The 14,369-nt window shown below is 39.2% G+C and overlaps 1 protein-coding gene across 2 annotated transcripts in view; it reads left to right on the top strand.

Moving 5' to 3' along the window:
- The window catches only part of LOC132830572 (protein CASP-like), a 596,312-nt gene that overhangs the window by 425,187 nt on the left and 156,756 nt on the right, over positions 1-14,369 (top strand). Inside the window, exons 13-15 of one of the 2 annotated variants that reach the window (XM_060848389.1) lie at positions 6,682-6,730; positions 10,600-10,696; positions 11,353-12,024. In XM_060848389.1, coding sequence (XP_060704372.1) covers positions 6,682-6,730; positions 10,600-10,696; positions 11,353-12,024 — 818 coding nt within the window. The remainder of the gene's footprint in view (positions 1-6,681; positions 6,731-10,599; positions 10,697-11,352; positions 12,025-14,369) is intronic. The other variant, XM_060848388.1, reaches the window with a different exon arrangement.

Here is a 14,369-nt window from a genome sequence, read left to right as displayed (position 1 = left end):
ATGATCGAAACAGGAATGTAGTTCACAGATGACAGGAAAATTGGTGATGTGGTAAATAGCAAGAAGGAAAGCCTTAGACGACAAGAAGATATAGATGGGCTGAACACTGGCAAATGGAATTTAACCCGAAAAGTGTGAGATGATACATTTTGACAGTACTAATAAGACTAGAGAGCACAATAAATAGAAAGGTGCTACTAAGTATAGAGCATTAGAGAGACCTTGGTGTAAATGTCCATGGAGCCTTGAATACAGCAGGACAGGTGGAGAAGATGTTTAAGAAGGCATATGGGATACATACATTTTTCAAGGCTTTGAATGCAAGGACTAAGGAAGTTGTGATGGAGCTGTATATAAAATAATTAGGCCACAGTTGGGGTACTGTGTGCAGTTCTGATCGGTACGCTATAGGATGGTTGTGATTGTATTCGAGAGAATGCAGTGGAATTGGCCTGGGCTGGAGCAATTCAGTTACGAAGAGAGACTAGATAGGTTGTGATTGATTTCCTGAGAGCAAAGAAGCCTGAGGGTGGAACCTGATTGAAGTATACAGAGCTTTGAGGGGCATAGACAGTGTACAACTCTAAAGGTGTTGGTGCAATGGCCCTGCTTGACCCGGGTCCAAGCATGAATTGATAGGTTTACGGCTTGTATGTCATTATGGGGAAGATTGAAGATAGTGACAAATTCTTGATGGCAGCTAAAGCGAAGGAGAAGACTCCATAATCTCTCATGATTAACCATATCTAATGCCTTCGTGAGATCAAAGAAGGCTATATCCAAGAATTAGTGCTGTTCTTGTTTTCTTTTGTAGTTGCCATGCAATTAAGGTCTGTTGTGCCCCTTAGAGGGCAGAATCTGCATTGTCACCTGTGCAGTATCAAGGCACACTTCAACTGGACAAATAGCTCCATGGCAATCCTATTTTTTGCAGCTAGTTTGATTGCTCATAATTAAAACATTTACCAGTAGAAATGGAGACTCTGAGTGATCAGTGAGAGTCCCCTGCATCCTGGTCACAGCATGGCTGTCGTTGATCCATGGCATCTGTCATAATACATATTCACCCCTTGTGAGATCACCAGTGTCCTGGTCACAGAGAAGAAGCCTATTGCTGACAGTCTGATCTTTTTTGAAGATGGTCTGAGGAGAGATATTCTTGCATTGGAAGCAATTCAGGAAGTTTCACTTTGCTGATCCCTGTAATGCAGAAAATGTCCAGGTCGGGTTTATGGTCTTAGGAAATTAGAAGAATGAGAATGAAGTTTGTATGTGACTCCTAAGAGGACTTGTTAGGGTAGTTACTAAGAATGATAGACCAAAAGGCAAAGACTCATTTAGGAAGGATCCACAGAGGTCATTACTATTTGTGGTTTACATAAATGATTTGAACTTGAAACAAGGTTTGGTCACTAAGTTTGCGCATGATAACAAAACTTTTTGGAGTGATTAACATTGGGGAAGATAGCCTTAGATTACAGGGAGATATAGGTGGGTGGGTCAGAAGGACACGTGGGCAGGACAAACAACTCAAGGAAGTACTTGGTGAACAATAGAACCCTGGAAAGCACCAAGGATCAAAGGGATCTTGGTGAATATGTCCAGCAGGCCCTCAACTTATCAGTAGTGAAGAAGGCCTATGGGATAGTTGACTTTATGAGTAAAGGCAAAGTGTTTAGGAGTGGAGATTTTATAAAATGTTAGTCAGATGACAGCTAGAATTTTGTGTTTTGTCCTGGAATCTATATTATAGGAGGGATATGATTGTACTAGAGAGGAACTTGGAACTCACTGCCTGTAAGACCCCTCATAATATTTAAGAAGTATTTAGATGTGCACTTGTGATACCGCAACATACAAGGCTATGGGCCAGATGCTGGAAAATGGAATTAAAGTGTTTTTGACTAGTATGGATACAATAGGCCGAAGGATCTTTGTGCTGTAGATCTCTACGACTTTAAGACCGCAGTCAGATCTTATATATGGCAGAACAGGCTTGCTGGGTCAAATGCCATATGCCTGTTCTTATTTTTTACTTTGTTTTGATATGACTAATCTTAACTAATTTGATGAAAATATAAATACTTCACTATTTGCTCATTTAAAAAGTAAACATCTTTTCAAAAACAAAAGCCAGTGTTCAGATATGGAAATCCACTCCCCACAATTTCTTATTTATTTGAAGGAAGATTTGGGTCAGATCCTGGCATCTAGGTAGCAAAACAATTCCTTCTCCTCTAGAAATTGATAGTTCTTCTTGCTTACTCTCGTGCTCTGTGCAACTTACAACAATCATTTAGAAAAGAGAAATGGCTGTAACGTCATGAGATAAGTTGTTTACTAGTATCTAGTAATGTAGATGTTTGTTATGACTTTCATATTTGTAGACTTCTATGGAGTGAAGCTCAGTGGAACAAGTTAACTATGAAATACAATTGTTATTTTGTAACTGTTTGAACATACCCCTGCTTTGCTGCATGTTTCATCCTTCAATGGAAGTAATAATTTCAGTAGAACTGTGTGGTTTCTTAGTGCAGAACACCAACAAAAAAAAGCATTATTGGTCAAGTTGATGAGAAAGGCAGCACATGCAGATTGGATCAGATGATGATTTATTTTACCATATATGATGTGAATACAGAATAATAGAAGTTGTTTAATATTCTGGTAGTCATGTTGTATAAAAACAGTTACTCAATGGTAAGTTGGGTGACAAAATTATTTTTGAGTTTGGCCCTGCATTATCATCTCTCTTGTCATTTAATCTCTTCTGCCTTATATCCTATTACCGATCTTTCCATTTATTCGTTTTCCTATCGTCCTCCGTTTATTCGTTTTCCTATCGTCCTCCATTTCACTTGCTAAGAACCAATTACCTTCTAACTTGTTCGACTTCTGATGACAAATCCTTTGACTAAAATATGTTAACTCTGTTTCCCTGCTCAGCAATCCGCTGACCCTCCTCTTGGCACATTCTCACACGTTTTCCTTTCATAGAAGCATAGTATCTAGAAGCAGGAGTAGTTCTGTTCGCCGAGCTGGAAGTTTTTGTTGCAAACGTTACGTCCCTGGCTAGGCGACATCATCAGTGCTTTGGAGCCTCCTGCGAAGCGCTTCTTTGATGTTTCTTCCGGTATTTATCAAAGCACTGATGATGTCGCCTAGCCAGGGGACGAAACGTTTGCAACAAAAACTTCCAGCTCGGCGAACAGAACCACAACAACGAGCACCCGAGCTACAAATCTTCGCACAAACTTTGAGCAGGAGTAGTTCATTTGACTCTTCTAGCCTACTCTGCCATTCAATATGGTTATGACCAATCATCCAACTCAGTCCTCTCTTCTCACTTTCTCCTCCTTCTCATGAGGATTAAAGACTTTTGCATGAGTTGGGTCTGGTGAGGTGTGTTTCTAAGCTGGCTGAGAACACCTATGTAGACACACTTCTCTTTAAGCTACATCTTTTCATTTTCTCATTCTTAAACTATCAAAATGGTGCAGGATTATGGTGACAAATGAAAACTTTTCACTGTACTTTATTGTATTTTGCTGTAATCATTATTCAAATACTTAAAATGTTATCTGTTCTAATTCATTAAATTAGGTTCTCAAGCTTTTGCATTGTTGCCTTTGAAGACAAGATTTGGTACAGGATCTTATGCTAATTTTAGATTAAATTGGTATTAACAACAGCACTTCCTACAAATGTCCCTTTAATATGATAAACTGTCCAAAGCTCTTCATAGAAGCATTATCAGTCAAAATTTGACACTAAGTCAGATAGAACATAGAACATAGAAACATACAGCGCAATACAGGCCCTTTGGCCCTCGATGTTGCGCCGACCCAAGCCCACCTAACCTACACTAACCCACTATCCTCTATATGCCTATCCAATGCCCGTTTAAATGCCCATAAAGAGGGAAAGTCCACCACTGCTAATGGCAGGACATTCCATGAACTCACGACTTGCTGAGTAAAGAATCTACCCCTAACACCTGTCCTATACCTACCACCCCTTAATTTAAAGCTATGCCCCCTCATAATAGCTGACTCCATACGTGGGAAAAGGTTCTCATTGTCAACCCTATCTAAACCCCTAATCATCTTGTACACCTCTATCAAGTCACCCCTAAACCTCCTTTTCTCCAATAAAAACAGCCCCAAGTGCCTCAGCCTTTCCTCATACGATCTTCCTACCATACCAGGCAACATCCTGGTAAACCTCCTCTGCACCCGTTCCAGTGCCTCCACATCGTTCCTATAGTATGGCGACCAAAACTGCACACAATACTCCAGATGCAGCCGCACCAGAGTCTTATACAACTGCAACATGACCTCAGGACTCCGGAACACCATTCCTCTACCAATAAAAGCCAGGATGCCATATGCCTTCTTCACAGCATTTTTTACCTGGGTGACAACTTTCAGAGATCTGTGTACATGGACACCAAGATCTCTCTGCTCAATCACACTACCAAGTATCTGACCATTAGCCCAGTACTCCATCTTCTTGTTACTCTTACCAAAGTGAATCACTTCACACTTACCTACATTGAACTCCATTTGCCACCTTTCTGCCCAGCTCTGCAACTTATCTATATCCCGCTGTAACCTGCCACAACCTTCCTCACTGTCAACAACTCCACCAACTTTCGTATCATCCGTAAACTTGCTCACCCAACCTTCTAGCCCCTTCTCCAGGTCATTTATAAAAATGACAAACAGCAATGGTCCCAAAACAGATCCTTGCGGAACACCGCTAGTTACTGCACTCCAAGATGAACTTTTACCATCAACTACTACCCTCTGTCTTCTTCCAGCCAGCCAATTCCTAATCCAAACCTCCAACGCACCCTCAATGTCATACCTCCGTATGTTTTGCAGTAGCCTACCATGGGGATCATTATCAAACGCCTTACTAAAATCCATATGCACCACATCTACCGCTTTACCCTCGTCCACTTCCTTAGTCACCTTCTCAAAGAATTCAGTAACGTTTGTGAGGCACGACCTGCCCTTCACAAAACCATGCTGACAATCCTTGATCATATTATTCCTATCCAGATGTTCATAAATCCTATCCCTTACAATTCTCTCTAAGACTTTGCCCACAACAGAAGTGAGACTCACCGGCCTATAGTTACAAGGTTTATCCTTACTCCCCTTTGTGAACAAGGGAACCACATTTGCTATCCTCCAGTATTCTGGCACTATTCCTGTAGACAACAAGAACATAAAAATCAAGGCCAATGGCTCTGCAATCTCCTCCCTTGCTTCCTAGAAAATCCTAGGATAAATGCCATCAGGCCCAGGGGACTTATCTATTTTCATCCTTTCCAACACCTCTTCCCTACATACCTCAAAGCCATCCATTCTAATTAATTGTGACTCAATATTCACATCGGCAACCATATCCTGTTCCTGAGTGAATACTGACGAAAAGTATTCATTCACCGTCTCCCCAATCTCTTCAGCCTCCATGCACAACTTCCCACTACTATCCTTGACTGGACCTATTCCTACCCTAGTCAGGTGTTGAGTTATTGAAGCAGGTGACCAAAGATTTGGTCGAAGAAATAGATTTTAACTGTTATGTTAGGAAGGATATAATGCAGAGAAGTTTAAAGGTTATATGCACAATCTGTTTCTTGTGAGAAAAGTGTGTCATGACAAAGAAGTTAGTGAATTATCTCAAAACTCTTTAGGGGCTGTAGCACATTCTTCTATATTGGGGCTCCTTTGTGCTAATCCAGTGATTTGAGAATTGAAAGGGTGGCCCACTGATGTTACCTTTAATGAGTGTTCTCAAAATTAGATGGTTGCTAATTGTGTGGTTTCCTATAACTGCAAGATGGTCAAAAGCGTGTTTGTAGAAAAGTTGTCAAAGTAAAGAGTTAAAAATGAGTATTTTTTACTGTCAGAATCTGTCCTCATTTTTGTTTTTATGCAGTTGGTGCTTGCTTAGTGAGCAACAATAACTTGAATCTATATATCACCTTTGATATTTGTAATATATTCAGGATGCATCATAGGCAGATTTGTTTCCCTTTAAGTTGAAGCACATTGTGAGAACCACATATGGTGTATTTGCTCTCGCTCCTAATTTGTTACTTAATACATTTTTAGTTCTGGAATTATGGTTTATGAAGATGTATTCCTGTATTCTGTACTGAGATGTAGAGTATTTGTCGTAGTAATGTTTTAATTAGAATCCACAATAATGTCACATTTTGATTTTATTACATAATTCATTGCCAATCGAGAAAGTTCACATTTGTAACTAATCTTCCATGAATAATTCCTAAAGGGTTGAAAGTGTTGCAGTCAGCATAGGTGACTTAAAGCTTTTGATAGTGTAAAGTTACCTTCTTATTAACTTTTATATTTGTCCTCTTAAAAGCCGTGTCGAATTACATTTATACGTACATGCTCGATTTTAAACATTGCTTTATAACTTCGTTAGTTATGTTGAAGTGTTTATTGGTGAAATTAAAAGTTTAATTTGTAACCTGGCACATTAATAACTTAGACAATTTAAGCAATTCTTCTCTTTTGTATACTGATACCTAGAAGTGTGTGTTATTACTCCTACCATCCTTATTAATGTAGAGATATATTTGAATGTTGTTTGTGCCAATTCAAGAACATGATTAAACAATAATTTTCCTCCTGTTTCCAGTATCCTGAAGTCAATGGAATTTGTAGCATCAGAAGGATCTGGGTCACAGGTAGGTTCTGTTGTAATTTAATAATTTGTTGTATTTAATGTATAAATTCCAAGTTACATAATGCTTAGGTGCTATCCATCAATACAATAAAATGATGGTAGATTATGAAATTTCGAGGAGAATATTTGGACTGGGTGAGATGAGTTACACATTGAAAACGTATCTCAATTATAGATTTGAAACTTTTAAGGATCAGAGTTTTGGACAAATAATCTCACATAGAGTCGTGGAGATGTACAGCATGGAAACAGACCCTTCGGTCCAACCAGTCCATGCCGACCAGATATCCCAATCTAATCTAGTCCCATCTGCCAGCACCCGGCCCATATCCCTCGAAACCCTTCCTACATGTTTTCATAAGATGCCTGGATTTTGTTCTGCTGTGTTAGCATTGTTAATCATACATGGGTGTACCTCAGTCGATTCCAATCATTGTTTTAAAAGTGGTCAAACTAGGATACTGCAGAGACATTTACATCTAACAGTTGCATTCAAGAATTCATAGATGCCACCTAAGAAGTTCTTTATAGTGATTTAATGAAAAAGACGCACAACTTGCAAATATCATGATCAAGATAAGCGCAGCAAGAGAACATAGCTAGTGGAATGGGGAGATATATGGCAAATAAAGTTTAATGCAGAAAAGTGTCAAATGATTCATTATGGTGGGAAGAATGCGACACAATTCTAAAAGTGGTTTCTGACAGAGGCCTTGGCAGTACGTGAGCAGAAATCATTGAAGGTTGCAAGTTGGATTGTAAAAGGAGTTCAGAAGGCACATGAGATCCTCAGCTTTATCAAAAGAAGCATAAGAGACAAAAGCAAAGCCATCATGATGAACCCTTATGAAACTCTGTTTTGGTTTCACTGGGGTATTGTGTCCAAATATGGGCATCACACTTAAAGAAGGAATAAGAAGATTTAACAAGGGTTTAGAAATAATTTAGGAGAGTGGTTCCATGGGTGAGGTTCTTCTGTTACAAGCATAGTTTAGAAAAGAATAGAGTTGTATTCCTGAGAGAAGAAAAGATTGAGAGGAGATTTGGTAGCACAGTTCAAAATCAGAAATCGTTCATATGGCTGACAGAAAGAAATGATTCCTAATGATGGGAGGATTGAGATGATATCGATTCAGGGTGATTGTTAAAAAAGTAAACAGCAGCAGGAGGATTTTTTTGTAAACAGTGATTGATTAGAATTACAATGTGCTATCTGGGACTGTGTCAGAAGCTAATTAGGGCGTCCATAGGTAGTTTGATAGTACCTGAAGAAAATGTTATCAGGGCTGTGAGAAAGAGACAGGAGTGTGGGACCTGTTTAGTTGTGCTTGCAGAGAGACAGCATGGCCATGAAAGACTGAATGCCCTCCTCATGTAACTGCTGTAGCCATTCTGTGATTCGTGTTAATGATCATTAATATAACTTACCACTGAATGTTAGGTTTGCCGATAACTTTCTAACACTCCAGAAGTTTGTTTGCACTGGTATTTAAAACAAGAAAAGGCAATGCTTAATTATTTCTGAGAAGCTGTCAGTTGGAATAATTTGCAATCTTGTATGATACTGTAATTATGGGAAAGCTTAGGGAATTTACAGAAAATTGATTGAACAAATATTTGTGTTTTTGAAAGCTGTACAGGAACCAAGTCATCTTCGCAGAATTGTAATGAGTTGGCAAAGAGTTGCAAATCATATTTATATGCAATACATTGACTAAAAATGACTCATTCTCCGTCAGTTATAATAATTTAAAAGTATAACCAACCGTGACTTTAAGATTGCCTTTACATGCCTAGTACCTGTGTATGCAATACCTTTACAATTCCTAACACAAACGTTTTACTTAGCTGTAGTATTTAAGAGCAATGTGATTAACCTCCATCTTATGCTTTGAATACTTTTTAAAGTAAATACTAGGTCAGACCAAGAGGAGGGTATTACAAATCCCACACAAGTTGAATACTAAGCTTTTAAATGTTAATGGTAATCCAAATCTTCTTTACAAGTTGTACTTTTACAGATTGATCTTTTGCACCTGAACTGATGAAATTTGTTATTTTGCCCTTACACATCTAGAGCATAACATCAAATGGTACCTTAAACAGACCCTAATCTGCATTTTCATTGCTTTGATCACATTTTCAGGGAAAGATAAAAGCTAGTCTGAAAAAAGCGTTCTGTGGAAAGCACTAGTGTCGTTAGAATTTTAGTGGTCAGCAGACAGGAATGTTTTTGATACATTGCAGCTCATAAGCCACAAACCTAGAGGTAAGATGCAGAGGAGTTTGGCTTGGGTGAGAATGAGATGATTGGATTTCATTTCCCATTTATTGTTATTGCTAGTTCCATTTAAATTAAATAAACAAATGTTGTTTGCTGGTCAGTTTTTTGTGGGGACAGTTGTAGAATTTTTAAGGGTTTTTAATCAGTGGGAAACTCTTCAGTTGTAAAATGAGTTATAAAAGCATCTATTTATATATCAGAAAAAGTAGAAAGCACTGATAAGCAAATACTGCATAGCATTTTACCATTTAACGAGTATTACATTGGAAGGTTAATTTCTTAATGAAAATGCCATTTTGTCGTGGTAGTGAGAAAAAAACTTCAGCGTAGCCGACAAAGAGGCAGGTGTAGCTGGGGCCCATCCAAAGGACTCAACATTGAGTTCTCCAATTTCAAATAACCTCCCTTCCCAGCCCCTCCTCCTTCCACTCCTCCCTGCACACCAACTGGATTCATTCCTCCCATTGACCAACCAGGTCGTACTCTCTACCTGTCTTTAACTATCCCCACTTCACCATCCTGCCCCCACCACTCTCTGTATCTCTGCCCCCCTCTACACCCACCCCCTGTCCTGAAGAAGAACTATACCCAAAATGTCGACTTCTCTACCTCCCGATGCTGCCTGGCTTGCTGTGTTCTTCCTGTCAATCTTATTATGGTAATCGAGCATGCTAGTCATCAAACCTAGTGTAACATTTGTGTTAACTATAATAGTATTAAATCATGTGATTGAATTTTTTGATTCAAATAATATCAACTGTTTTTGTTTCTTCTCCAAATCTGAAATCGTGAATTTGTGATGGTGCCCAAATTGACTCGAAACCTTCACATACTTTAATATAGAGCATCATGTCTGTAAAAGTAACTTAGATGTTTGATGGTAAGATTGTAAAAGCCCTTAGCCACCCACAAACAAACTTCAAATCTCACTCTTTCTTTGCTAAATTTGCTCATGAATAAAATTCAGGCAATAGCAAAGTCATCAAATTCTGACGGTTGGTATTGGCATTAAGCTGGATTTTGGGGATGGAAACATAAATTTGTGTTTCTAGAATGTAAAGGTAATCTATTTGATTGTTACAGGACAATGTAAGGTTTATTTGGAAAGTGAAGAAATGGTTTAAGATAATCTTCTTTTGAACTTCAAGATAACAAATTCTTGCTTTGCTTTATTTCACTAATATAGTACGTATTCTTAGAATACAGTTTTTTTTTGAGGGCAAACTGCAGAAATTTTATTCCTTTGCCAAAAGCTTGAAAGGGCATGAAAGGTTGATTTGTAAAATCTTTCTTTGTCTGCCAAAGGAGAAGAATGTACATTGGTTCCTTCATAATGGGATAATACACATTTAGACACAATGTAAATCATTTCATCTTGTATGTTTGTCAGTAAACAAAAGGTTTACCAGGCACTTTATAATGATGGTGCACCTTTAAAGGATTTCTCTTCTGAAAGAGGTTGCCTTGGGCTAAATGTCTGCCGTTAATTTTGATTCTTAATGAATCCTTGATTAAGCAAGATGAGTACTGAAATATCACACATTTAACATTAAGTAAGTCTGACTCCATTGCTGTTACTTTATCAGGATGCATCCAAAACCCTCGAGGTACTTCTGCTGGAAAAGAACCGCTCATTACAGTCTGAAAATGCAACTCTGCGTATCACCAACAGTGACCTTAGTGGTAGGTCTTTGTGTTTGCAGCTCACATTGCTGTGCTTGGGGAGTGTGAGGAGCTGTCCTGACATCAAAGCCTGCACTAGTGCATGGCAACAAGATTAATGTATATTACTCTTTCCTAAAGTACTAAATTGTATTTGTATACTTGTACAGACTGGGTAATAGGAAGAAGCTTTCAGACCTCGGAGACAATGTTTTAATAAAAGACCAGATTTTGCCTGAGTTTTTATCTTGATGCATTTGGGTATAAAAGCTTTTTTTTCCTCGTTGGTTTATGTCTGAGTATATATTCAATAGTGATTACAGAAGTTAATTAAATGTAATTAATGTCATTTTGTATTGCTGCAATTATCTCTCTGCGTAGGGTTTTATATCTGTTAAACTAACACATTGCCTGACGGTGGCACTTACACTAAGTAATGCTTGGTATGGGCTGCTTAAATGCTTGTCAGGGATTCTTCAGGCTGCCATTTACAAGAAAGGTACAAACAACAAATGCATGACATCTGTCTTTGGGGGCTAGTCTGGCATACTCAAATTTGACCAGTTGCGTCAGTTGAAAGCCCTTTGTTAACTTGCAATTTTGGGCTAAAGTTTGCTATTTTTCATGGTTTTACTTTTCACTCCCCCATAATGCATTGTGTTTGGCCTTTCTTGTAGGGTCAGCTGGGAGAAATGGGAAAGACCGACTTGAGAGTCTGCGCCCTTCGACCTCACCATCCTCCCCTCCCTCTAAGTTGCTGCGCAACGCGAATGAGCAGGCTTCCAGTGCTAATGGTACGCACCAATTCTCACCGACGGTTTTAGGTCAAGATTTTTTCAACTCATCATTGACAAGCTCCCCGTTTCCCCTGGCCTCTGCAGGGAAATTTGCACTAAACTCACTTCTTCAGCGGCAGCTAATGCAGTCCTTCTACACCAAGGCAATGCAGGATGCAGGAAGCACAACCATGCTTTTTCCAACAGGTCCCTACAGCACAAATTCCATATCATCCCCAAGCCCGATCCAGCAAAGTTCTGACTTAAATGGAATGATCCCTTCACCCAGCCAGTCAGAAAGTGCTGGAAGCATATCTGAGGGCGAAGAGCTGGACACTGCAGAAATTGCACGGCAAGTTAAAGAGCAGCTGATCAAGCACAATATTGGCCAACGGATATTTGGACATTATGTACTGGGGTTGTCTCAAGGCTCTGTAAGTGAAATACTGGCCAGACCCAAACCATGGAATAAATTGACTGTTCGAGGGAAGGAGCCTTTTCACAAGATGAAACAGTTCCTGTCTGATGAACAGAACATTCTGGCCCTGCGGAGCATCCAGGGCAGGCAAAGAGGTGGGTGATGACTATAATCTTTTTCATTCAAAGTATCTTAAAGATATATTATTCCTGCAGTTCTATTTCAACTGATAAAATGCTAGATGGCGTTGTGCAGTCTGTTCTGGTACTGGCTTTGTCAAATATGATAGGAACTGGGATTTTTTCTATGCTTTCTCATAGCTGCTCACCTGATAGGACAGTGAATAGCTGCAATGCCCAGTTTTGTACTATAGTACATGGTATATTGTGGGGTTGCTGATTGCAGAGTGAATATGAAAGTTAACCTCACAAGCCATTGGCTGAGAAGATGGAAAGTATCAACCAGAATTCCTGCTTATGATTACAGTCCTGAGTTGCGTAAAACACAGGGCAGGAGTAGATGGCCCAAAGTGTGCTCTACAATTCCAAATGATGATAACAGATCTTCTGTTTCACCATCACTTTCCAACACACACTCATATCCTTTGATTGGTGAGACACCAGAAATCTATAGCTTTCTCGGTCTTAAATTTATTCAGTGGTGGAGAGTCCACAACTCTGTTTAACTTGAAATTGTGCCCCTTTGGTCTCGAATACCAAGGACTGTCAAGTTTCTTTCTACTCTAGAATGTTTCAATGAGATTACTTCTCATTCTTGTAAAGCCCGAGAATGCAGCCCCAATTTACTCAACTTCTCATCATAGGACAACTCATTCATCCCAGGGACAAATCCATGAATTTTGGCTCCAGAGCAAGTGTTACGCAAGTGTTACTGAGCTGAAGATGTCTAAGGTCACACAAAATGTCTTATGCTTGCAGACCTTTACCCAACCATAAGTTAACACCTATGATAGTTACAAGAAGAAGACCATTCAAAACTACTCTCCATTATATGTTTGAAGGTGTATTATAGAAAGGAATTTCCCATACTTTAAAATCAAAACATGTCATAATGGATAACATAACTGAGAACTCAGTAGCTGAAAGATTCAGAAACTGGACCTAACTTTGAACGTGTTTCATCAAAATTCTGTTAGGACTTCTAAAAGGAATCCTGTGTCTTTAAGCTGTTCTGCTGATTTGCAGAGTGTTGGAATGCAACACATTTTATTTCCATCCTTCAGCATGATTACTTTAATACATTTCCAGAATTGATGATTTTGGGGAGGACAATGTCGACTTAGGGCACTGGTATTTCATTTGAATACTGAAAACATTTAAAAACCTGTACATTGATATCACCTTGAACTCCTTGGAGAAAGTGAGGACTGTAGATGCTGGAGATCAGAGCTGAAAATGTGTTGCTGGAAAAGTGCAGCAGGTCAGGCAGCATCCAAGGAGCAGGAGAATCGATGTTTCGGGCATGAGCCCGAAGAAGGGCTCATGCCCGAAACGTCGATTCTCCAGCTCCTTGGATGCTGCCTGACCTGCTGCACTTTTCCAGCAACACATTTTCAGATCACCTCGAACTCCCCCTATTACGTGTAAATTTACTATGCTGCAGAATCTGCAGACTATCCACAGACACCCTTCTGTCTTTTCTAGTGGTAAGGATATATTTTTACCTTGCAATAAGTTCTTAAAATAACATGGAAACCTGTTTTTCTAATGAAATAGCTGGTCTGTCTTTACTGTAAAAGCCTGTGGCTCAAACCTCAAGGTGTGATGTTTATTTGAGCACAACGTCATCCCAGATCTGTTAGTCCCATTGTCCCTAAATGTATCTACATTCTCAATATGATGTAGTTTCAGATCTTGCAATTTTCTTGCAAATTAAGTCAGTCTCAATGCCTGGTAACAGAAATAAAAGTGTAGAACTAGAGCGTAAACCTTTGATTTGAAAATAATTTCATGATGAAGAGAAAATAGGCTTTCTGTACTCCAGTTGATATATCTGTGTTATTGGGCCATAAAATCCCAGGGTCAGTCTTTGATGTATTGAATTAATTGGTATCAAGCAGGGTCTTGATTATTCTTAGTTTAAGAACAAGTATTGGTCATAGGTTCTGGCTCCTGTTGGTATCAAGCAACCACAGCTGGAAATAAGAGAAGAATGGATGTGGGTGAAGTTGGTGAGGCTTAGTTAAAATTTTTCTCTTCCTCCTGTTCCCCTCTTCTGTGAAATACATGGTAAGGCCACGTGTCAAAGGTGAAAGATGAATGTCGACTGTTCAGTGAGTGTATCTAAGGGATGCACATGCTAGCAAGGGATCAACGACTTCAGTAACCATAAAATCATGGCAACAAATAAAGAAGCCATTTAGCCGTTTGTGTCCATATTGGCTCTCTATTAGAGCAACACATCTGGTTCCTTGCCTTTTCCTTAGAGGCCTGAAATATTTTTCTTTTCAGATGATCCTCAAACAACAACTGAACCAGCT

The sequence above is a fragment of the Hemiscyllium ocellatum genome, chromosome 31 (assembly GCF_020745735.1).
Source record: "Hemiscyllium ocellatum isolate sHemOce1 chromosome 31, sHemOce1.pat.X.cur, whole genome shotgun sequence".
Lineage (NCBI taxonomy): Eukaryota > Metazoa > Chordata > Chondrichthyes > Orectolobiformes > Hemiscylliidae > Hemiscyllium > Hemiscyllium ocellatum.
Note: the sequence above shows the minus strand (reverse complement) of the source record. Positions and strands in the feature narration are given on the sequence as shown.